Source organism: Ranitomeya imitator, chromosome 6 (assembly GCF_032444005.1).
Source record: "Ranitomeya imitator isolate aRanImi1 chromosome 6, aRanImi1.pri, whole genome shotgun sequence".
NCBI lineage: Eukaryota > Metazoa > Chordata > Amphibia > Anura > Dendrobatidae > Ranitomeya > Ranitomeya imitator.
The window spans coordinates 414,097,013-414,123,399 of record NC_091287.1 but is presented as its reverse complement, the minus strand read 5'-3'; the positions used below and the strand labels follow the sequence as shown (position 1 = coordinate 414,123,399).

The following is a 26,387-nucleotide window of genomic DNA, read 5'->3' as shown; positions in this document are numbered from 1 at the left end:
CTTGAAGCTTTCCAGAGTGATTACCGCATAAATTGACCCTGGTCAGAATTATAAAAATTGGCCTGGTCATTAACGTGCAAACCACCTTGGGGGGTAAAGGGGTCAAACCGTTTACCTACTTTTGACCCACCCTGTATTGTTGATGGCTGCACATATATGTATATACTGTTTGTGTGTCTGTATATGCACTTCTGACACCCCAGGTTCCTGGTTGTCACAGTGGCATTGCTTTCCTCAAGGGGAGAGTAATGTCACGCTTTGAAGCGAGAAAGGATCTCTCTTATCAGATAAGCGCAAACATGCAAAATGTTCACACTCCAGGCGAAAAGGGGGAGCTCTGATCCAGTTTGTGGGTGGCCCCCCCCTATATATATTCTGGTCAGGAGGGAAAGTAGAGGAGAGTCAGTCAGTGAATGCCAGACAGCAGACTGGAGCAGTCTGAGGCAGAACGTATCAGAGAGGGGCCGTGCAGCCACAAGGGTGCTGCAGTTCTTAAAAGAAAAGAGATAAAACAGAATGCTGGACAAGCTGTAGAGAGCATGGAGGGGAAGTGAAGCACAGGAGAGTGAGAACTGGGGAGGACAGCTGCGACTGGGCTACCTCCCTACAGAGCGCAGACACTGGTAGCCGGAAGACCGGAGTTGTGTCGTACTCCAAGTGGCACAGCAGAAACCGGCAGGACAGCTGGACTACAAGTCACCTGTCCACCCTGACACCTGAGGACACAGTAGCGTATAGAGCCTGGGTCGTGATAGAGACCCTGTAAAAAGGCTCGAGCCACCTGTCATACAAGTAGTGTCCTACCAACCTGGAGGACAGAGAGAACACGTGAGGAGCTTGTGAGAGGCTTAAGGCAGCAAGGGACTACACCACAGTGCTAGGAGGAAGGCTTCTAGACTCACCTGGTAAGGGGGACTCCCAACTCACTTCCAAGCCGTCCGAACCCTTCCTGTACCTGTAATCCGGGACTCTGGACTGTGGCTGCCTGAATTCTTCAGTAAACCAGGTAAACAGATTGCAACCCTGTGTCCTCTGTTTCTTGCTTCACTACCCACCATCTTCATCTACACATCTGGAGCCCTGGGGACCCAGCTTCACCTGTGGGAAGCCATACCATCTTAGCTGCCATAACATCACCCCAGCCGACCCCTTTAAGCAGCGTTGTTGATCACTGACCGAGAACCACAGCTGGCGTCACGAACAGAAACTTTATTCATAACTCCTTTAAAGACTTTTCCCTTAACATGGGTGCCCAGGGCCACGGACCGGGTCGTCGCCGCGGTGACACTTCCGTTTAAGTACCGGACCCGGTACCGAGTACCCCACAGCCCTGGTGGGCATTCCACACTGATTAGGCAGTAAATAAGTATATAGCAACAATAGTATAAATCTAGAAACAAAGGATAAATCAATTTATTTCTATTTTTTCATTGCATTCAATTAATTAAAATGGTTCACAATTACTAAAACTACAACTAGAAGTGTAATGAATGATGGCAACACACAAAAGTTTCCAGTGTTGTAAATCTCGCATCTTTCACCTGTAAACCATATATGTTCATATACTGGGCACCTGTAATGAAACAGAAGGCTTTATGTACAAATGAAAGATACCGTATGTATGCTCAAGTCTCAATAGTGATCATCAAAAGATAAAGCTGCATAAATGGCTTCCGTGAAATTTATACATCAAAGGAAAAAGGGAAGTGGAAGCTACATGCCATAAAAATTTAAATCTTTATTAATGTACAGTAGATTAAAACAATGCAAATATAGTTAAAAAATCTAATCAAAGTAGGGAGAACGGTGCAAAAAGTAGCCACATTAAGAGATATAATGCCACAGCAATCTAACACATAGGTAGGATAGTGAATCCTAAATAGTTCAACTGCTGCAAGACTGAGGGTATATTTATTATAGTCATCAAGTAGCTGTTAGACAGCTTCTAAAGAAATAGCAATGTATCCCCAGTATAAAAGTAATAGGATGGTAAGAGCTGAACAGCTGCAGGGAAAGTTATAATATATCCCCATGTCACACACCTTCCCTGGAAAAAGCTTAACGCGAAATGCGCATCGGGGTGTCAGCGCCACTTAAAGGTATGGTTCCCACTGCTTATCTATGGTTATCTCTCTCCTAGCCCCTATTGTCTGATCTTTCTACCACTTGGTATGCCTATTTATAAGATGGTAACTGGCGTATCAGCGCCACCCAAAGATATAACATCTACTGACTACTAATGAGACTTTCCTTCATCTAGAACAGTGTTTCTCAACTCCAGTCCTCAAGACCCACCAACAGGTCATGTTTTCAGGTGTTAATTTCATCACCTGCTCAAGCAATAATTCCATCACCTGTGCAAAACTAAGGAAATCCTGAAAACGACCTGTTGGTGGGTCTTGAGGACTGGAGTTGAGAAACACTGATCTAGAACTACTACATTTGACATTTATAACTTAATCACCTTTTGAAACTTTTTGAAATGGGGCTATATTATCACTTTCCCTGAAGCTGTTCAGCTCTTTTTTTATTATAACACATGTACCCTCAATCTTGCAGTAGTTGAATCTTATTAAATCGTACTGTTTGAATTTTCTACCACCTGGCATATCTATTTATAAGATATTAATTTCAAGCACGATAAGCTATTAACATCAGTATTTACCTGGGCATTAGGATGCCTGCTTTGTGAATTCCTACATATAATATTTACCATCCTATTACTTTTATACTGGGGATACATTGCTATTTCTTTGGAAGCTGTCTAACAGCTACTTGATGACTATAATAAATATACCCTCAGTCTTGCAGCAGTTGAACTATTTAAGATTCACTATACTACTCATGTGTTAGATTGCTGTGGCATTGTATCTCTTAATGTGGCTACTTTTTGCACCATTGTCCCCATTTTGATTAGATTTTTAACTATATTTCCATTGTTTTAATCTACTGTACATTAATAAAGATTACAATTTTTATGGCCTCCTTTTTTCCTTTAATGTATCAAGTCTCAATAGACCTTAAAAGGAATGTAATATATTGTCAGATAATCTCTTCTTCCATTGTTTCAATTAATTTTTTGTCAACATATTTTTTAAAAAATGTGTTGCATGGCTGTGAAGAATATAGAGAGATATAATTTCATGTCAATTATTTCTATCCTATTTGGCATGGGATGATTAAAGCTCCTTCCTTTGTGACACTGTAACAGGACACCTAGCTCAGCAGGTGGTCAAGCCTCAAAAGGCTGTGTGTGACAGATCTCGTACCTTGAGCCAGCTAACCTGACACAAAAGGCTTGCTTGTCATATGGAATCCATGTAGTGTAACTGGTTTGTTTGGACAGCTAGGATTTCATAAGGAGAGTAAGTACTTATTGTTTGTCCTAGCCACACACCGGTTACATTTTTGAGATATCTGGAACAGACTGAATGCTTTCCTGGGTCTCAATCTGATCTAGCACCCCAGAGGGCAGGAGGGGAGTGACTCAAACGGGTAAAATGCTCATGTAAAGCATCCCCTATTGCATTTTTTCTGGGGAGGTCACAACGACACATCGTGTGGGGATAGGTGAAGGAACAGGGGGGACCACTCACCAGACTCCCATGTGACAGCCCCTTATGTGCAAGCCAGGCCTGTCATCTGACTGGTACCTGACTCATTTTCTGAATACTATGTCCTACTACTCTTGCATTTGCATATCTGACCATTGCATGTGTAAAACCATTGTGTATATAGTGTTTTGTCTAGTGGGTCCTTAAAGCGATTAAATATATAATTTAACCTTGGGTTGCTCTTTTATCTCAATCCACAAACCCACACGTCCATGATCTCAATTTAACTTTCCATGCTACTGGGGCTGGTTTCTAGACAGATATAATCCCGTTAATGGACTGGGCTTATATCTAATGAGGAACTGATTGCAGTCCTACTGGGCTGACCAGGCACTGTTTCACTGGTGCCAGTGAAAAGTGTCTCTCAGCCTGTCAGGCTTGTGAATGAGTGTGGGCCACATTCTCTCACTCCTCGTGCCTTTCTGGGCCCGTGTGGATAAGGAGGTTCTGGGTATCAAAATGGGTAAAACTAGGTCATTCTGATCTCATGTGTCCACAGGAGATGCAGAACGTCACGTCCTTAGTGTCTCTTCACACTAAGCTCCCCATGCTTTCCCTTCTCCATATTAACCTTAATGTTGGTTTCTCTTCATTTTAATCCCTATGTGCTGCTCTTTAATCATGCTGAGGGTACCTCATGCTGCAACTTGACACCAATGCACCCAATGTGCCCCTTAACCATACTGAGCCTACCCCATGCTGCCCCTTCTCCATTCTGAGTCTGCAGTGCTGCCCCTTAATCATACCAACACCACCCCATGCTCTCTTTTAACCATACAGAGCCCACTCCATGCTGCCTCTTAACCATGCTGAGCCCCCATGCTGCTTATTTTCTATGTTGAGCCCCCCATGCTGCCTCGTAACCATACTGAGTCTACCCGATTATGTCCCTTAACCATACTGAGCCCACCGCATGCTGCCCCTTAACTACACTGAGTCCACCCACGCTGCCTATGCTGCCTCTTAATCATACTGATCCCACCCCACTTTGCAGTGATGTAGAATTGTAGTTCTAATGGTGACTCATGCAAAGAATAGAAACTTCCCTTTTCTACATTGAGCTTAGAAGGATTCAGCCACTTGAAACTGATATGTTTGTGCCTCTGTATAACTGTTATACTATAACAGAAGATGAGAAAACCAAGCTTTATACCTGTTATCTACTGTACATATGTTGCGTCAGTAAAGTTCATATTAGTTTTATAATATGGGCTTATTCCTTCCTTGCTAATACATTACATTCCGGGGTTTCCAAGTGATCTGAGGGTATATGGCCTTAGCAGCATCAAATAGGATCACACAAAATCTCAGAGGAGTTTGTTTCATTAGTTTCAACAGTCGTAGCAAAACAATCAGCCCCTGCAGCCCTCACAAGTTCACCAAAGTCTTCATGCATGTATATAGTAAAAAGATTGCTTTACCTGCAAGTTTCTGTGAAGCTTACTATAATGCATGTGCCCCCATTCAAACATATATTTCGATTACACAGAGGTGAGGTGGTCACTGGAATGGGTTGGGACAGCTTGAGATGAGAGATATCTGTTGAAATAAAGGGAAATATTGTTTAAAAAATTATGATGGAGCTGAAACGTCGCCCGGCTATGTGGGTTGATTAAAACCTTCCACTTTTTTTCACTTTAACAATGGAGTGCTGCCTCTTTTTTGAATCTCTGTGAATCTGGTGCAATCGTTGGACTGGTTGCCTGGGGCCCTGCACCTGAAGATAAGTACAAGCGTTGTGCTGTTCCTTTTTCCATATATATATATATATATATATATATATATATATATATATATATATATATATGTGTATATACATACACACAGTATATTTGGTAGTGTTGCCAACTTTTCTTTTGTCATACATATATATTTATATTATATATCTATCTATATAATCATCTAAGGGGCACTTCCGTCTGTCTGTAACGGAAATCCCGCTTCGCTGATTGGTCGCGGCTGGCAGGCCGCGACCAGTCAGGGACAGGCTTAGTCCGGCCGTGTAACATATGGGTCTCGGAATTCTCGGAGTTGTAGTTTGCTTACCCTCATAGGCAATGTAGTATTCTGCATTTTAACTACATTTCCCAGAGGCAGGGAGTACAGAGCGCAGAGAAAACAGAGAAGTGTCTGCATGGCTGTAATAGGGCAATAATGGTCTCCCTCTATGTCGCGGCCGTTTATGGTGGTCTTTGGTGGCTGGCACTGAGGTAACTGGGCAGCGGAGTCCCGGAATAAGCCCCTGAAGCAGTGGACCCTCATCGTGCACCCGCTGAGCAGCCTGCAGGTGAAGCTGTCGTGCGGCTGAGACCCCAAGACCCGCTCACCTATCCGGACGTGGACCGGGTGTTCGTCATGGTGAGCGGGTGTCTTCCCTTCTCCCTGCAGAAGACACTGAGATCTGTACTGCAGGTCTCTGCTGCAACCCAGTGTCTGGCAAGGTACGGTGTGCAGGGTGCGGTGGGCAAGGTGCGGTGGGCAGGGTATGGTGTGCAGGGTACGGTGGGAAAGGTACGGTGGGCAAGGTGCGATGGGCAAGGTACGGTGTGCAGGGTACGATGGGCAAGGTGCAGTGGGCAGGGTACGGTGTGCAGGGTACAGTGTGCCATCTCAGGAGGATCTGATCTCCTGATGGTCCTACTTGATAGGCTCTAGGAGAACTGATCTGTGACTACAGCAGCAGTTGGCATCAATGTGGCTGTTTTTCTCATCCCCCTTTGGCACATTTGTGTCTGTCTGATGCTTTTGTGACCAGATGTGCAATGTTAGCAAAAGAGGATTACTTTTAGGATATGCCGTGTGTATCACATGGGTGAAGGCCCCAACGTTTTTGACCTTGAGAGCCACATTCAGCTCTGAGAGAGGGTCGAGAGCCACATTCAGCTCCTTCCCCCCTCACAATAGTTGCAACCAAAGTCCCTATTACAGGTATAATGGTAACCAAGGCCTTTCCACAAAAATCAATCACCCCAGAGCAGTATACAAAGATCTAGGGGTTCATACAATACCCCCTCTATTCAGTATTCTCCTATAAAGCACTCCCAAGACACTGTCACATCCAGCTTCAAACATCTCCTCTGACAGGTGTTGTCATCTTGTCTCCACCGTACCATACTTAAATAATCTCAAAACCCCTAAGACCAGTATATGTGCATCCAAATCTGCTCTACTGTACAGGGCTGCTCATAAAATTCACCATTTTCAGATGTGCTCTTCATACCTGTTTGCTAAAACTGGAGCTAATGCACCAAGCTGACAGACAGCCGCGAGCCACAATTCATGGGACCGCGAGCCCCATGTGGCTCCCAAGCTACAGGTTGGGGACACCTGCTCTACTCTAACATATTAAATATAAAAAAAAAGTATGTATTTTTCTTTAAGGGAATGAGTCACATACTTTAAAAAAAAAAATTTGCAGAAAAAAATATTTCATGTGTACATTATATAGCGCTTTTCTCCTATTTTCTATGGCAGTAATGCATTTTCAATGATCTCTAGAGTAATCATTCTTGGTAAATAATGGTGCAACCTTTTATCGTTTTTCAACATATGTTTTTTTAGTTGGCGCCTATTCACACTAGCTTGGGTGTGCTGGTCTTGTTCTCTATTTGTATGTGAAAAATCAAACAGCAAATTCCACCTGAAATCAGTCCGATTTTCATGGACTGTTTGAGAGGAGAAGATGGAGAAACTTTTTTCTTTTTTTTCCACATATGTAAAAAACTGATACAAATGGACACATTTCTGATGAAACTATAATGAAAATCAGATGAAACTCTCATGAACGTCAGTTTGTTTTTCTCATACTTAAAAAAAAAATGACATGTGAATGAGGCCTAACAAGACAGTGGTCACGTTAATGTACTATAGTGATTACCTTCCTAGACAAAACTAATGTGAATTGCTAATTAAAGGAACCTGTCATCTTCAAAAATGCTATTTGCATGCAGATTTACTGTAATGGTAAACGGTGGGTACACAGTGTTAAAATCCTATATGATCAGCTTACTGAAGACACGACTGCAAGGAGAAAATGAAGCTATTGTAGCATCAAAGGGAGCCGTTACACTCATCGCTCACTATACAGTAAGTGCACTGTCATCATGCTCCTGCGCATTGATTAATAGCCTGCTCTTCAGCTCTTATGTGTACCTTGTGTGTGCAGAGCAGGCTGTCAATCAAAGTGGCAGGAAATGGTGTAGCGATGTAAGCAGGTGGCAGGGAACCTCAGGTACCTTCTCTCTCCTACTGAGCCCATGCAGCATCCGGTGGTTTCCTCAAGTTTATGTGTAATGTTTTATGTATAATGTTGTTTTATGTGTAATGTACTGTGAATGTTATGTGACTACATATGTACATAATTAGTTCAGGGATAGAAGGAGTTAAGAAATGGACCGGTCCACCAGACTTACAGGAGAAGGATTTCCTGTTCTTGCAGCAGACGCCTGGGCACGTTACCCAAGGCAGGATGCTCTTCACTACCAGGAACAGAAAGTACCCCAGTCTGGGGGATACAAGCTGCCAAGGACTGCCAGGCAGTGTGGACGGGCCCTAGTGTTGTGGCACCATCACCAGAAGAACTTTTGTGGCTCCCAAGCCCAGATGGGAGCTGGTAATGCTGGAACGGCTCATGGAGTTGCAGGGACAGAGCAGGAAGCATTACTTTATTTTCTTCATATTACCTCATGTTCATTAAAGTTTCTAACGTAGGACAGAATCGTGACCTGTGGTATATCTGAGAACGTGTTTCCAGCGTGCAGAGCAATCCTGTGAATGAGGTAACTGACTGTGCTGCAGGACCAGGACTTTATCTGTCTTTCTATGTGCAAGGGGCCCCGTTAAAAGCAGCGCACCAAAGTGTTAATGGGCCCGTAATCTAGAAAAAGGTGGGAGGGGGAGAAGCTGTGCAGGAGGACCCGAAGAGCAAGCCAGGTCAGGACTGTGTGGCCATCGGGCCAGCATGATTGAATGGGTCCCAGGGGCTAAGGGACCAGGGTCAGTCGGACCTGCTTTAAGAGGAACTGGAACTCTTATGTTTCTACGGTTTTACCTCAGCTGAGCCGAGGTCACGTTGGACTCATCGACGTAGTCAGACAGAGACTGTTTGTTTAATAAACTGTGTTAAGTTTACAAGAGCCATTATGGTCGGGGACGACCATATTTTAGGAGAGGAGTGTAAGGAGGTGGGGGAACTTCAGTTGCCTCCTCTCTCCTATATACTGAGCCCATGCAGCACCCGATGGTTCCCTCAAGTTTGTGTAATGTTTTATGTATAATGTTTTATGTGTAATGTACTGTGAATGTTATGTGACTGCATATGTACATAATTAGTTCAGGGATAGAAGGAGCTAAGAAAGGGGCCGGTCCACCAGACTTACAGGAGAAGGATTTCCTGTTCTTGCAGCAGACGCCTGGGCATGTTACCCAAGGCAGGACGCTCTTCACTACCAGGAACAGAAGTACCCCAGTCTGGGGGATACAAGCTGCCAAGGACTGCCAGGTAGTGTGGACGGGCCCTAGTGTTGTGGCACCTTCCCCAGAAGAATTTTTGTGGCTCCCAAACTCAGATGGGAGCTCGTGATGCAGGAATGGCTTATGGAGTTGCAGGGACGGAGCAAGAAGCATTACTTTATTTTCTTCATGTTACCTCATGTTCATTAAAGTTTCTAACGTAGGAGGACAGAATCGTAACCTGTGGTGTATCTGAGAACGTGTTTCCAGCACGGAAAGCAATCCTGTGAACGAGGTAATTGACTGTGCTGCAGGACTGGGACTTTATCTGTCTTTCTATGTGCAAAAGGCTGGGGTGCTCACTGACTGTGCCTTAGTAGACTCACCCATGACCTCACCATGTTTAAGATATGTCCACACAGGTTGGATATACAACAGATCCTCCATCCAAATTTTTCAAAATTTTGCTACGGATTTGTCATCTGCAGTAAGTCAATTTATGCATATTTGTAAACCTGTAGCATTTTGACTACAGAATCCCCACAATTAATTGCAGATTTTCCTAAGGCTGGGTTCACATTGCGTTGAACCCGCCCGTCTAACGGACTACGTTACACCGCGGCATAACGCGGTGTAAACGTAGTCCGTTAATGCCGCCATTGAATGCAATGTCGGACGCATCGCTAGCGCACGCCCACAATGGGCGTGCGCTAGCGATGTGCCGTCATTGAGTGACGGACCCTGAGACACGGGCTGCAGCGTTTCCGGGTCCGTCACCGCGAGCGCAGATAGAGCTAGCAGATGCTCTATCTGCGCTAGCGTGCTGCCATACCAGCACTTGCGTTTACAGTAGCCCGTTACCTTATGTATTGAACGGGCTGCTGTAAACGCAATATGAACCCAGCCCAATTGGGATTTCACAGCGAAATTTCCAGAGCAGATAAATAGCTTGGTATAGTACCTTTTAGGGTATATTCAGACCCTAAATGGTACCACAATGCACAGACTGGTTGCAGGTCTCCTGGCTTGAATATGACTGCTTCATAAATTTCTATTAATCTGTAAATTCAGATCTGTAGACCCGCGACCAGTCTGTTCATTGTGGTCCGATCTCTGGCTTGATTTGTACAGACATCAAAATACACTCTAAAGGACTTTTCTGTGCATCGGCTAAATTTCTGCAATCACTCTATACGGCTGCAGATTGCCGAATTGCAAGCATGCAATGTGTTCACAATTCTGCTCTGTTGCCTGCTTGACTGGGTGGTCATTGGTCATGTGACTGCAAGTATGCAATTTGTAGTTACTTTTCTTGCTTCTCATAATGTTTTATAGGGAGAAACAGATGAGAAGCTACCGTAATTGGCATGTGACCACAACTATGTAGATCACACACTCTTGGTCACGTAAAATCCTGTTCTAGCAATCCACACAGCGTAATCCTGACAGTGTGCACAAAGCAGGCTACAGAGCGTAATTATGACAGTGTGCACAGAGCAGGCTACACAGCGTAATCATGACAGTGTGCACAGAGCAGGCTACACAGCGTAATCCTGACAATGTGGACATTGCACACTGTCACATTTCAGCAATCTGCAGGACAATCAGAGATCAAATGAAACAATAATTAAACAAGGCTGTAAAACGTTATGACATACCTTCCATGGATATTGAAACAAAAGCGTCTCCTCCTTTCAGAAAGTCACACCTGTAAAGCCATTCTTCAGCCGTAAAGATGTAGGTTCCCAGCCCAAAAGTGATATTGTAACTAGTCTTATTGGGATAAGTTGTTAGATGTCCGCTCACTGCCGGATTATCCCATATAAAATGACCATTATCTGAAAGCAGATATAATTCATTATCAATATGTAATTTTCAATCAAATTAGCACAATGCTGGGATTTCCACCAATCTTTAGAAAAGGGATCATGTGTCCTTTTTTAGAGTGCAGTAGTGGTCACGTATGCAAGCAACTGTTCCATTCAGTGTCCAAGGGACTGTTGGAAGTAGTGGAGCACTGTACTCAGATGCAGATTACTAGTGTACTAGTGTACGCTCACACTTCCATATATTCTCTCATGCATAAACTAGGGCAGATAATGCAAATTACACTTGGCTCAAACTCTGTCAGAGTTTGATTCGAGTGTCATCTGAGTGTTATCCGATTCTCTCGCAGGAGAGAATCACAGCACAGGTGTGGAAAAGATGGACAACTCAATTTCTCCATCTTCTCTATTGTCTCTGTCTGCGAATGACAGGCTGCACTCTGATGCAATGTTTTACACGCACCTATACTCTTGTATAGGCGCCCTTGATCCAATTCAGATGCACTCACAGCATGCTGACATTATTTTCTCATGCAGAATCTGCATGAGAAAATAGTCACAGATCTGCACCGCCCCAAAGTATAACTTTGTAACAAGTGCCATCCGATGAAACATTGCATAGCACTCGGCAGTGTTATATTGGCAGTGCGAGTGAACCCTTAATGAGAGTAAAAATCTGATCAAAGTCTAAGCAGCAGCAAAATTAAACAACATTTTAGGAGGTACAAAAAGACAACTAAAAAACTGTAATATTTTCCTTAGAGCCTTATCATGGGATTTGTTTTTGGGCACCACATGCAAGAAATAATTCAAAAGTTGGCAACTAGATTATTGCATGGGATGGATGGTCTCTCCTATAATGACCAGCAGCAAATTGTGTGCGCCAAGATAAATACAAACTTTAATAATATGTGAAATATAAATTGCTTTGCAGTATACAGTGGGTACGGAAAGTATTCAGACCCCTTTACATTTTTCTCTTTTTGTTTCATTGCAGCCATTTGGTAAATTCAAAGAAGTTCAATTTTTGTTCACGTTAATGTACACTCTGCACCCCATCTTGACTGAAAAAATACAGAAATGTAGAAATTTTTGCAAATTTAATAAAAAAGAATGTTTTCTTAATTTGACTATGGGGTTAGTAATGGGGGCATCTTATTGACGCCTCTCTATTACTAACCTCGGGGCTTGATGTCACAAAGGTGATATCAACCCCCACAACTATTACCCCACTTGCCACTGCTACAGGGCAAGTGAGAAGAGTGAGGTTAAGTGCCAGAATTTTCTGGGGTGGCTGAGTGCTGATGTTTTTAGCCAGGGAGGCAATATCCATGGCCCCTTCCTAGGCTATTAATATCAGCCCGCAGCTATCTGCATAGCTTTTGCTGGTTATTAATTCTAGAGGGACCCCACGTCATTTTTTTGAGGGGCTCCCATATTTTCATAGCCAGTAAAGGCTAAGTATACAGTTAGCAAAAACACACCATAAGAGGAAAACCTCCACTATTCTTGACAGAAAAAAAAACAGTACACAGGCAGAGATGCTTACCTGTTCAAGGCCTCCAAACAATTACACTAACCAAAGTGCAGCGGACCCAAGTTAAGATGGTGGATGACAGAAGCACAGGTGCAATAATACCGATAATGCAGCCAGCCTACAATCAGGATTTGGCCGCCTGGCACACCTGTGCAAAATGATCTGTATGTGGCATGTTCACACAGAAATGCAGAGCATATGGCTCAAGGCCTATTAATGACGCCACAAAGCGGGCCAGCCATTGCTATAATGCATCCTGTGTGAACAGAGGCCACAGTTTACAGAGCCATCTAGGGCCCAGCTGCACTCTGAAAAAATGACGTGCCCAAAAACATAACAATGTATGTAAGGTATTGGTTGGTATTATGGCCAGGCGGCCAAATCCTGATTGTAGGCTGGCTGCATTATCGGTATTATTGCACCTGTGCTTCTGTCATCCACCATCTTAACTTGGGTCCGCTGCACTTTGGTTAGTGTAATTGTTTGGAGGCCTTGAACAGGTAAGCATCTCTGCCTGTGTACTGGTTTTTTTTTTCTGTCAAGAATAGTGGAGGTTTTCCTCTTCTGGTGTGTTTTTGTTAGCGTAGGACTGGCAATACGTAAGGACCCTTGGCGTGGGTTGCCAGCTTAAATATTATGGCCATAATACCAACCAATACCTTACATACATTGTTATGTTTTGTGAACATGCCACATACAGATCATTTTGCACAGGTGTGCCAGGCAGCCAAATCCTGATTGTAGGCTGGCTGCATTATCGGTATTATTGCACCTGTGCTTCTGTCATCCACCATCTTAACTTGGGTCCGCTGCACTTTGGTTAGTGTAATTGTTTGGAGGCCTTGAACAGGTAAGCATCTCTGCCTGTGTACTGTTTTTTTTTTTTAAGTATACAGTTGTAAGCTGATATTAATAGCCTGGGAAACTCCATGGGTATTACCCCCTTCCCAGGCTATAAACATCTCCCCCCACAGTCGCTTGCTTCCCCTCTGCTGGTTGTGAAAAATGCGCAGGAGCCAACGCCCCTTTTTTCCGTACTAATTGTATTTATCACTGACATTTATATATTTACCTATTCTATGTATTTTCTATATGTAATCCATCTCTTCTATCCTGTCGGCTCCTGAGGTGATTTTACAGAAGCCGGCAGATGAGTTACCAGCTTCCCTTCAATCTATCTTTCTGTGCAATATAAATACATTATATATATATATATATATATATATATATATTTATATATATATATATATATATATATATATATATATATATATATAATGTGTGTGTGTGTTACTGACATGTATATATATATATATATTCTAGGTGTGTATTTCTATTCTATCTATTCTATTCTAACCTGTCAGTGTGATTTTACTGTATACCGCACATGAATTTACCGACTTTTCAAAGTGCACCGGTGCATAAAAAATGGACAGCATACTGCGAGTGCTGTGTGTTTTTTTAATGCACTCATAGACTTGCATTGGCGAGACTTGGCCGATATACGTGTAAAATCGCAGCATGCTGCAACTTCACTTGCACGTAGAAAACACCCGAGAAAAAAACGGTGATGTGAGCCTCCCCATAGATTAACATTGGTCCAAGTGAGATGTGATGTTTTCTCGCATAGCACTCATCTGTAGTATACGCTAGTGTGACGCCGGCCTTACACCTCTATCTGGTAGTCACCTATAACTGGCAGTCTTAAAGGGAATCTGTAAGCAGGATCAGCCTACCTAAACTGACTATATTGACATGTAGGTTATAGGAAGCTGAATAAAATGATAACTTGATATCTGTGATTTGATGTCTTATTCCAGAGAAATCCATAATGTTCTTATATGTAAATGAGCTGTTTCAGGCTATGGGGAGGACACAGATCTGCATGAGAATTTGCCTCCAGAGGCTATTGTACATTAAAGGGGAAGTTTACAGTGTGATGTGTAACGTCCGCTCTCCTGATCTCACTGAAGCTGTGTGTGATTATAAGGGCTGAGTCAGACTGCCGTATAACTCGTGCGAGAATCGCATCGTAAACCTTGTACTGGCTGTCGGTTCTCTTGACCTGAGTAAGACAGTATGCTGTATTTCTATGCAGCGGTCAAGCTCAGGTCAGGAGAGCCGACAGCCAGTACGAGGTTTACGATGCGATTCTCACACGAGAAATACGGCAGTGTGTCTCTGCCCCTACTGACACATCTGCAGGTTCTTCTCAGCTTCAGTTTCCATCTCACAGGCAGACAGGGTTGCAATACAGCAGAGCTGTGAGAGCTGCAGCAAATGTGTTTGTTAGAAGTCAAAGTTCTGTACTGTGTTAGTTACATGTCTCACACTGGAAACTCCCCCTTTTCTTAAAAATAAGCTCTAGAGGCAGATTCTCATGTAGATCAGCGCTGGGCCTACAGTCTTTAACAGTTCATTTACATACAAGAAAAATGAGGATTTCTCTGGAACAAAACATAAAATTTCAGATATCAAGGTATCATACATACGGTTTAACAGGGTTGATCCTACTGACCGATTCCCATTAAAAATCATAACAGTAAAGTAATAACTTGTGCTCTTTAAAGGGAAGGTACCGCGTTTGTAGATCATTTAATAAATCAATGTAATGTAGCATAACATGCTGCTACAACAAAGTTTTCAATGCATTTGAAACATATTTTGTGTGTAATAGAAGTTTAAAGAAGGCACTAGGGGCTGACATCTTGCTTTTACAGAAGCAGCATGGCACTATCAGTGTCATAATACGGCACCCCATGGTCATAGGGTCGGCGTCCGTCTGTTATATCCTATCTATTGTAATAGAACTGTCACTGCTGTGAACTGGGCATGCCTCTGTGGGCTGCACAATTCACAGTAGTGGCAGTGTTCTGCTGCCATATTCGTGGAGTCCTGGGATCTGCTAACATAAGCAGTACTGCTTCCAGCAGAACAGATCCTAGATTGACGGCTGATGAGAGTAAAATGCAGGAGAAAAGTACGGGCAGAATAGCAGAGACATCAAGGAGGAACAGTATATCATTAGCATTATAGGAACCGGAGCTGTCAGCTGCTTGGCAGAAGCTGTGATTCATTCCTCAGTAAGATAAGGAGCTGTGGGTCTGCAGTGAATGGCCATACATTGTGGAGGGGGTGAGAGAATCATATAATCTGGGTGAGAGAGACTGATGGGAGTGAGCGAGACCGTAACTGCTGGTGATAGCAGATCACAGGGCAATCACCCACAAAATGGCTCTGCCCTGTGATGCTACTCTTCATTCTGCCCCAGGGATATTAGACCACCCAAAAGGGGAGGGAAATGGTGATGTCAGCAGTTACTGCCCCAATTTTGCTGCTAACAGTAAAGCTGGTAAGTCTAAGGCTATGTGCACACGTAGAATGAACCACTGCGTATTTTTCCCCAGCAGATTTGATAAATCTGCAGTGGAAAACTGCTGCGATTTTTACTGCGGATTTATTTCGGATTCTACTGCGAATTCCGCTGCGGTCTTCCATCTGCAGTTTTCTATTGGAGCAGATGGAAAACCGCTGCGGATTCCGCACAAAGAATTGACATGCTGCGGAAAATAATCCGCTGCGTTTCCGCACGTTTTTTTCCGCAGCATGGGCACAGCGTTTTTGGTTTCCCATAGGTTTACATTGTACTGTAAACTCATGGGAAACTGCTGCGAATCCGCAGCAAAATCCGCATCTTGTGCACATACCCTTACCATAGCTGCTTGAGGTCTAAAACGGAAAATGCTCCCCCTATTGGTAAATATATATACTTGTAAGAAAATATATAATATTTTTCACATAGAAATGTTTGCAAACAGTACAAACATTGCATTAATACATTTTAGCTACTATTTTAAGGTTAATTTCACACAAAAAAAAACTACAAGAAAACTGGTGGCACCTTCCCTTTAACAAATTAATTTGAAATGTTACTTTTCATGTAGTTTTTGGAAAAGGAATTTGAAGAGTAGTGTTTAGAACGCATGACACTGGCTAATCTTGACATGATATCAAAGCAAAAAAAAAAAAATACAAATGAAAACAAATGATGTCGAAATAAATTATTTCCCATAAAATTATGTAACTGCTTGTACTATAATTTCCATGGTAAACTTACAGACTTTTGTAGGATCAGTTGTAATGCTCATCATATTTGATGTCCGTTGTTGGGCATTTGGACTTTGGTCCAGGAACTCTACTGTGGCTTGTCTCCATGGACATGGCCATTGAAGAAAAGCATCATTTGCCCCTGATACTAAAAACAAATATATAGCAATGCTGAATGGTAAACCTGATTGAGGATATTTTCCTAAACCAATTTGGTATGCGTATCCGTCTTTAGAGTAATAGGGGGGACTAAGAGTCATTTTTGAACCCAAGTGCCGTGTAAAGTTTCTGATGTGCCAAATATTTTCAGGACATTCGGTTTCTGACAAGTTGATGTCATCAATTGAAAAGCCACCAGTGGAGTTACCGTCTCCTTTTATGCCTTGAAATACAAATCTAAATGTGTTCTTCGCGCCTAATTTAGAATGGTGAATCTGCCAGTAGTCAGCGGGTGGACCTGAAAAGAACAAGAAACCAAAGAATCAATAAGTCTATTTAAATTATTAAACATTGACTATAGAGACAAACAGTGTACCTGTATTTAATGAATGGTGACACTTGAGATTTCAGATACACACAACACATTATGTAAGGGAAGGTTCACAAGACTATATTATAGCGGCGTTCTCTACTCAATATTAAGGCAACTCCCTGTCCGGTTTGTGAACCAAAGAGCATCACAGTGGTGGACATACCGCATGTGCAGCCATTACAGCTGCATCGGGCCCCCTGGAGGGGGCTAATAATGAGGGCAATCTGGATCGTTTCTCCGGCCTCGAGGCTCATGGTAGCCCCTGGCCAGATTATCCTTACGTGCGACGGGCAGGGAGCGATCCCTGAAGCTCCACTGCCCACAGGAGAAAATGGCAGCAGAGTGGAGCTGCAAGGATCCGTCCTGCTTCCTGCCTGCACTTCCTGTCACAGTCGCGCGGCTGGATGATGTCATCATTCAGCATGCGGCTGTGCCAGAGAGAGGAAGCTGCCGGCGATGGTGATGCTGCTGCTGCGGGAAATGTACCAAGAGGTGAGTGTGTGTGTGCCTACGTACATGTGTATGTAAGTGCGTGCATACGTAGAGGTGAGTGGTGCTGTGTGTATGTGTGCGTACGTGTGTACGTAAGTGCGTGCATACGTAGAGGTGAGTGGTGCTGTGTGTGTGTGCGTACGTATGTGTGTGCATATGTAGAGGTGAGTGGTGCTGTGTGTGTGTGCGCGTACGTGTGTACGTATGTGCGTGCATATGTAGAGGTGAGTGGTGCTGTGTGTGTGTGTGCGTACGTGTGTACATATGTGCGTGCATATGTAGAGGTGAGTGGTGCTGTGTGTGCATGCGTACGTGTGTACGCATGTGTGTGAATACGTAGAGGTGAGTGGTGCTGTGTGTGAGTGTGTTTGTGCGCTGCGGCTGCCGGGGAGTGTGCAGAGAGGTGAGTGATGCTTTAACTCTGTGTGTGCAGAGGTGAGCAGTGGTGTGTGTGTGTGGGTGGAGAAGAGGGCAATGTGTGTTCGAAACGCATACAGTTTATACAGGCACTCTCCTTCCGGTAAATCCGTTTTTTTGTATGTCTAAAGGTACCTTCACACATAACGATATCCTTAACAATATCGTTGCAACGTCACGCTTTTTTGTGATGTAGCAACGATCTCGCTAATGATCTCCTTATGTGTGACAGCAACCAACGATCAGGCCCCTGCTGGGAGATCGTTGGTCGTGGGGAATGATCAGGACCTTTTTTTGGTCGCTGATCACCCGCCGTCATCACTAGACGTGATGCCGATCCAGCGATGTGTTCACCTGTAACCAGGGTAAACATCGGGTTACTAAGTGCAGGGCCGCACTTAGTAACCCGATATTTACCCTGGTTACCATTGTAAAAGTAAAAAAAAAAACACTATATACTTACATTCTGATGTCTGTCACGTCCCCCGGTGTCAGCTTCCCTGCACTGACTGTCAGCGGCGTCGGCCGGAAAGCAGAGCACAGCGGTGACGTCACCGCTGTGCTCTGCTTTACGGCTTAGTAACCCGATGTTTACCCTGGTTACCCGGGGACTTCGGCATCGTTGAAGACAGTTTCAACGATGCCGAAGTTGTTCCCAGGATCGTTGGTCGCTGGAGAGAGCTGTCTGTGTGACAGCTCCCCAGCGACCACACAACGACTTACCAAGGATCACGGCCAGGTCGTATCGCTGGTCGTGATCGTTGGTAAATCGTTTAGTGTAACGGTACCTTTTTAACCAATATTTATTTTAAATGAATACTATTAAAGCTAAGTGATTTTATCTCTTGGAGCTGGATAAGATGCATAGTACATTTTATAATGACCTGTAAGGGACTTGCAATAGATTAGGAGGTGTGAAGGATGCTCAGTACCTGATAATGTCTTCTCCCACCCCCAAATTCATAATTTATGATGCTATAAAGGACTTGGATAATGAATGGGGGGGACACAGGACAGGGACTAAGGCTATAGGCAAACATTCAAGATTTGCAGGAGAAAATTCTGCTGCATATCCTAATGTGTTGGCAGGAAGGACACTACGTAAAATACATTTATTTTTTGGCAACGTTTTTGCCATGCTTTTGTTACGTATTTTCCCCATTAGTGCAAGTGAAATATGCTGCAAGAATTGACATTATGCAGATCTGAATTTGCTGCAAATCTGCAAAGAAAAAATAACCAGCATGTGCATGAGACTTCAGGGATCTCATTCACTTTTCTTGTACTGTAAAACCTTGCATATATTCCATGTGCACATAGCCTTAAAGGTAATTGAGCAGTCACAAACTAAATTATTTATATTATTGGGAGGCAGAGATTATAGGTAATGGGGAGCACAGTGCTACTTATCACTTTATATTTTTAATGTTGGGGTACATATTTGTATTGAGGAGAGAGACACAAGTGTATACAATATATGTGACTTTGTTATTTTCAGGGCTGCGATGATCATTGTGACGAGACGAGATGGGAGATGTTAACATGAAGGTCTGACCAGATGGAGAAGAAACAGGAGAAAGCGGCTCTAATCAGACGAGATGTAAGTGCCTGGATGTAGATATTATTCTGTATCTGTTCTGTGTGACTTGGAGTGATAATGTTATCTATAATATCCCTTATTCTACATTCTCATATTTGTGTGAATTGTCTGTGTGCTTCCAGATTTGTTTATTGGACTGCACACGGACTCATAGAGTTTTATAGGTCCATTCACACATGCATGAAAATCACAGATCTGAAAATGTTTTGTTCTAGTCCGATTTTGAGCATCAGCATAGGACATGCTCAATGCGTCTGTAAAAGTGCACAGAACACCGACACTGCATACGGATACAGGAATGTAGCCGTATTATTCATAGCACAGTTTCTTAGTATATAGTGTACTCACTTATTATGTATAGCACAGTCCCTTAGTTTTTAGTGTACTCACTTATTACAGTTATATGAAAAAGTTTGGGCACCCCTATTAATCTTAAGCTTAATGTTTTATAAAAATTGCTTATTTTGCAACAGCTATTTCAGTTTCATATATCTAATAACTGTTGGACACAGTAACGTTTCTGCCTTGAAATGAGGTTTATTGTACTAACAGAAAATGTGCAATCTGCATTCAAACAAAATTTGACAGGTGCATAAGTATGGGCACCCCACCAGAAAAGTGACAATAATATTTAGTAGATCCTCCTTTTGCAAAAATTACAGCCTCTAGTTGCTTCCTGTAGCTTTTAATGAGTTCCTGGATCCTGGACGAAGGTATTTTTGACCATTCCTCTTTACAAAACAATTCCAGTTCAGTTCAGTTTGATGGTCGCCGAGCATGGACAGCCTTTTCAAATGATCCCACAGATGTTCAATGATATTCAGGTCTGGGGACTGGGATGGCCATTCCACAACAGTGTAATTGTTCCTCTGCATGAATGCCTGAGTAGATTTGGAGCGGTGTTTTGGATCATTGTCTTGCTGAAAGATCCATCCCCTGCGTAACTTCAACTTTGTCACTGATTCATGAATATTATTGTCAAGAATCTGCTGATACTGAGAGGAATCCATGCGTCTGTAAGAGGGTGAACTGTAGTCCCACTGAGAGGGCACTAGGACCCTGTGGTTTTTGCCTGTTGCAGCAGAGGACGGACCGTGCAAAACTCCCAGAGACAATGTGTGCTGGGGGGTGGGGTCTAGTGTCTCGTGTGTAAAGTGAAACTAGGAAGTGAGAGCTGAGAGAAAAAAGGCGGGAAGCAAAGGCAGAAGCTGCTGTGAGATCTTAAAAAGAGACTGTGTGTGGATTTACTGCAAGTGTTTTTGGAGGAAAAGAAGCTTTTGAGAGACTTTTTGTTGCTAACGTTCCCCTAGAGAAGAGCTAACCTTTTGTTTAACTCTGTGAGAGGCTTGTGTTGCTAACGTTTCCTGGAGAGGAGCTAACCCTTTATCTAAGAAAAGGCTGAGACTTTACTAAGAACCCAGTACGAATTTGGAAGTCTGTGGATTCCCTGTGCATTGAGTGGAGAAACAAGTCTGGGCAGACTGCTGATACAGAGACGGACGGGTTATCGTGGAAGCATTCCTAGGAGCTACAGTAGCAGAGACAACATCGTGAGACCACTAACTAAGTCCCCGGCGTTTGGGCTCGGCATCGGCCGACAAGACAAGAGGAGCTTGCTGTAACTTATTGGCGCTGAAGATATGGACTGGCTGCAGCCTGTGCGGATTCCTGCCTGAGAGGAAATCCATCTCAGGATACTGTACCATAGTTATAGATACCCGGGTATCTCTGCTCAGAGTGTTAAATTGTTACTTTAGAGGTGTATCTTATATTAGAGTTGTGTAAGTTATACTCAGTGTGCCGTTCCAGGGCCTCCCCTTGATAACACTACATTCAATTTACACTTGTTCCTGTTTTTAGTTGCCTGTTAGGTAAATTTCTTACTAGTCTGTTGTAGTATACAGTTCTCAGGAGACCTTGGAGTGGCACAGTGATTTCAGCTGCTGCTGAGCTAGTGTATCTTTGGGGTGCATCTGCCTTAATATTCTCTATACTACCCTGATTATTTTGCCTTTGAGTAAATACCGTTGGAGATTTCTGCCTTGGTCTTGGTTTGTGACTCACTGGATCTTATTCAGACCTCTGGTCATTACATTTTTGGCGTAGTCGGCAGTGTTTGTCATGGACGAGGGCGAGGGTGGAAATGACCCCGCTGTATCCGCATCCTCCTCGGGGGTTGGGGTTCCCATGGCAGCCGCGGCGACTCCGGGAGGGTATGTGCCTGTAGGAGCTTTACTTCAGCACATGCCAAAATACGATGGGCGCAATATGGCGTTGCAAGATTGGGCTGAGAGAATCCGGAGTATTCTGCGCATGTGTAATTTGACCCCCGCGTTACGCGCTGAGCTGGCATTAAATGCACTGGAGGGTGATATTAGGCGTATGGTGATGGTGCGCCCAGAATCAGAGAGGGATACATTAGAAAAAAATTTGGAACTGTTAGAGGGGAGTTTGGGGGGCCGAGCGCGTGTGGCCCAGCTTCGGTCCCTATTCTTTAATCGTCCCCAGAGAGAGTGTGAGTCCCTGATGCAGTACTCTAATATTTTGCAATGTTGAATGAGATGCAGCGACTAGACCCGGGGGCCATGGGGGTGTTCCGGGAGGTAGACCGCTTGCTCCGGGACCAATTCATCACCGGTTTAGCCAATAGACTTCTCTGGGACAAACTGTTGGAAATGGCCCGGGTTGCACCAGAGTTATCTTTCTGGCAGATTTACCAAGCTGCAGTGGAAAGGGAAGAGAAATCAGCCTATGTTCCCGAGGGGTCAGTGAACAGTGCCCAGCTGGAGGAAGGTGGGTCATCAGGGTCGGGGGGAGAGGGGCTGGTAAGCGTGGTACAAGCTTTGCGTGCTGAGGTGAAGGAGTTGAAGCTGAAATTGTCTCAACTGACAGTTGATCCCGCCTCTACCCCCTCACGGGAACCTCCTGCCCCACCCCCTGGAACGGTGACCCCGCAAATGGCCAGGTCGTCCTATCAGAATGAGTCAAGCCCTCGCCCACGAGGAACAATCACCTGCTGGAAGTGTGGCCGCCAGGGACACATCTCGCATTACTGCCGGGCGCTTACAGCCCCAGAAACCCCGTCGCCGGCTTTAAACTTCCGGCCGCTGCCATGAGAGGGCAAGCAGCAGCGGCCCCACCCACAAAAAGCCCTCGACGGAATGAACAAGATTTGTTTGCATGTAGTCCAGTGATAGAAGCAGAGTTTGAAGGGCGGAAGATGAGGTGCTTGGTTGACACGGGATCCGAATGTACTATAATGCCTCTAGAAGTATATGAGAGATACTTCAGTCGACTAGTGATTCCAGAGGATGGCCGAGTGATACGACTGACCGCCGCAAATAATGGTCAATTGTCAGTCAAAGGGATCGTGTGGATGCAACTAAAAATGTTTGGTCAAGAGCTGGGGCAGAAAGGGGGAGTACTGGTGGATCACCCCCCTAGAAGAGGGATGGAAGTGACGCTCGGAATGAACGTGCTGCGAGATTTGAATCACCAGATGTATGCCAGTGAAGGACCCCGATACTGGGCCCGTGCGACAAGACACCGACCCACACAGAGAATTCTACACCGTCTAGTGCTGAGTTGCGACTTGCTGAAAAGTGCGGTCCCCTGTGGCCGGGTGGGCCGGGTCCGAGTGACTTCGAGGGCCCCGATCCTGCTGGGACCCAGACAAGAGGAACTCTTAATGCTGCCTGTGGGAACTGCACAGAGATTGAATGGGCTTGAAGTGCTACTTGAGCCCGCCCGAGAGGGTTCCCTCATTTGCCAAGGTACATGTGGCCCGGTCTTTGGCGATTGTGAAGAATGGACGAGTGTCGGTCCGATGCATCAATGTTTTAGATGAAGCTGTTGCAATTCCCGCTGGGAACATACTGGCTGAACTGTTCATGCCGGCAGAGAAGGTGCCGGAAAATGCAGGGTTCGAATTGCGACCAGACCAACAGTCATCCTGGACATTCGCGGTCGAGGTAGGCCGGACTGAACCTCCTACGGAGGAATGGAATGTTCATGTGATCATGGAGCAGATGGGAGTGGATCGGGAGAAGCTGACCCCCGTGCAGTTGGAGCAGTTGGAGAGAGTTTTGTGGGAACATCAAGAGACCTTTTCCCAACATGGAGAGGACTTCGGGTGTACCCAGACGATTGAGCATGAGATTCCAACGGGGGATACTCCACCCATTAGAGAAAGATATCGTCAAATTCCTCCGGCGCTCTATCAAGAGGTGAAGAGCATGGTGGCCAGTATGCTGGACAACCAAGTGATCCGAGAGAGCCGGAGTCCCTGGGCGGCCCCTGTAGTCTTGGTCCGCAAGAAGGATGGGACACTCCGATTTTGTGTGGACTATCGGAAATTGAATGCCCACACCGTACGGGACGCATATCCTTTACCCCGTATTGAAGAATCCCTGTCGGCCCTGGGTCGGGCCAAGTATTTCTCAACGTTGGATTTGGCAAGCGGGTACTGGCAAGTCCCAATGGCTGAAAAAGATCGGGCCAAGACGGCGTTTGTCTTGCCAATGGGGCTCTTTGAGTTCAACCGGATGCCCTTTGGCCTCGCTACCGCCCCGGGAACCTTCCAACACCTGATGGAACATTGCTTGGGTGATCTAAATTTTGAATCAGTCCTGATATATCTAGACGACATTGTGGTGTTCGGAACCTCATTTGAAGATCATCTGGAGAAGCTGCGTCAAGTTCTCCGGCGGCTCAAGAGCTACGGCCTGAAAATAAAGCCAAAAAAATGTCAACTGTTACGAAACCAGATTGAATATTTGGGGCATCTGGTGACCCCGGACGGGGTACTACCTTTAGCCAGTAAGATTAAGGCGGTACAAGAGTGGCCACCTCCTTGTGACCTGCGAGAAGTGCGGGCCTTCCTGGGCCTAGCAGGATACTATCGGCGGTTTGTACCTAAATTCTCACAAGTGGTGAGTCCCTTGAATGAACTTTTGAGAGGGACAGCACTGGGTCCTTGAAATCGCCCCATTCCACGGGGGCCCTACAGAAAAAGGCATTTGATGGAGTGAAAACCGCCCTAACGAGTGCCCCATTGCTGGCCTACGCCCGGTTTGACACCCCTTTTTTGTTGTATACCGATGGTAGTCTTCATGGGTTGGGGCAGTACTAGCACAGGTGCAGGACGGCCGAGAACGAGTGATTTCTTATGGCAGCAGATCTTTAAGAGACTCCGAGCGAAATCCGGCTAACTACAGCTCATTCCGGCTGGAATTGCTGGCCCTGGTGTGGGAAATGACAGAACGCTTCGCCGAGTATCTAACGGGAGCTGAGGTGCTAGTCATGACAGATAACAACCCGCTAGCTCACTTAGAGAATGCAAAACTGGGGGCGTTGGAGCAGCGGTGGGTCGCCAGACTGGCCAAGTTCAATTACCGTATTAAATTTCGCTCTGGTCGAGAGAACGGCAATGCAGATGCATTGTCAAGAGTGCCCCTTGGGTCATCCGGGGAAGATGTTGACGAACAACTTGAGGATACTGAAACTCCAGCTTTGGGGCAAATACCTATCTTCCAAAGTGTGGTACACTCAAGTGGGGTGGCCACCGGGATGCCCTGTGTCCTGGGTAAAACACCCTCAGATTGGACAAGAGTCCAGGATGAGTGTCCGGACGTTGCACTTGTGCGCCGTTGGGTACAAAACAAGGCCTCGCCCAGTGCAGAGGACAAGGCTCAGTTGTCCATGGAAGGAATGAAACTCCTTCGACAATGGGATAAATTGTGTGTGGAACAAGGTCTTTTGTATCGTAAGGTGTACCTGCCATTGGAGCTGCAGCATCGGTACCAACTGATAATTCCTGTGGGGATGGGGCCAGTGGTCGCTCGTGAGGCGCATGAGAAGGGGGCCCATTTTGGAAGTGAAAAGACACTTCAGTGGTTGCAGCGAGTCCTCTACTGCCCTGAGTTGGGAGGGATGGTGGCCGACGCGTGTCGGCAGTGCCGAATTTGTGGGCTCAACAAAAGCCCTGAGCAGCGGGCTCCCACACAGTCTATTAAGACTTCAGCTCCACTGGAGCTACTCATGATTGACTACGTGTTGATAGGGTACTCTACGTCAGGGTACTCCTATTGCCTGGTGATGACAGATCACTTTACCAAGTATGCTGTAGCGGTGCCGACAAGAGATCAGACGGCCAAGTCGGCGGCTGAGGCAGTGTGCCGACATTTCTTCCAAGTGTTCGGGTGTCCGCAGAGAATACATTCAGATCAAGGGGCCTGCTTTCAGGGGACGCTGATGAAAGAGTTGCACCAGCTCTATGGTATCGAGCAGTCGAGAACAACGCCTTAACACCCTCAGGGTAACGGGGCGTGTGAGCGTTTTAATCGGACCTTGTTGCAAATGTTGAGGTCCTTAGAGAGTCAGCAACAGACATGCTGGCCTGAGTATCTCCCCGAATTGATGTGGGCTTACAATAACAGGGTGCACAGTACTACTGGTTACTCACCACACATGTTGATGTTTGGTAGACCTGGCCGAGACATTGAGGATTTGAACATGCCAGATCCCTCCTCCGCCCCCCTTCGGACTGCATCCGAGTGAGTACGAGAGCATCGGCGGCGGTTGAGGGTGGTGCATCAGGTGGTGGGCGACCGCCTTCGCCAGGTGGTCCATAAGGACACGCGACCTGTACAAACAGAGCTGTTCTCTCCGGGAGACAGAGTGTTGGTGAGGACAAAACGACGGTCAGGAAAGCTGAGTGACCGATGGGAGGCGATACCGTATCTGATAAACAAACAGGTGAACCCTGAGATTCCAGTGTACGAGGTCGAACCGATGGGGACAGGGGGCCAAC

General features: G+C 45.1%; 1 protein-coding gene across 3 annotated transcripts in view; it reads right to left on the bottom strand.

Moving 5' to 3' along the window:
- Positions 1-1,238: 1,238 nt before the first annotated feature.
- Positions 1,239-26,387, bottom strand: part of LOC138642783 (meprin A subunit beta-like) — a 125,180-nt gene continuing 100,031 nt past the window's right edge. The window contains exons 11-14 of one of the 3 annotated variants that reach the window (XM_069731255.1): positions 16,903-16,992; positions 10,724-10,903; positions 5,036-5,153; positions 1,239-1,573 (exon numbers count right to left, since the gene is read on the bottom strand). In XM_069731255.1, coding sequence (XP_069587356.1) covers positions 1,441-1,573; positions 5,036-5,153; positions 10,724-10,903; positions 16,903-16,992 — 521 coding nt within the window. In that variant the 3' untranslated portion in view covers positions 1,239-1,440. Of the gene's footprint in view, positions 1,574-5,035; positions 5,154-10,723; positions 10,904-16,545; positions 16,993-26,387 lie in introns of all 3 variants that reach the window. The other 2 variants (XM_069731254.1, XM_069731256.1) reach the window with 2 other exon arrangements.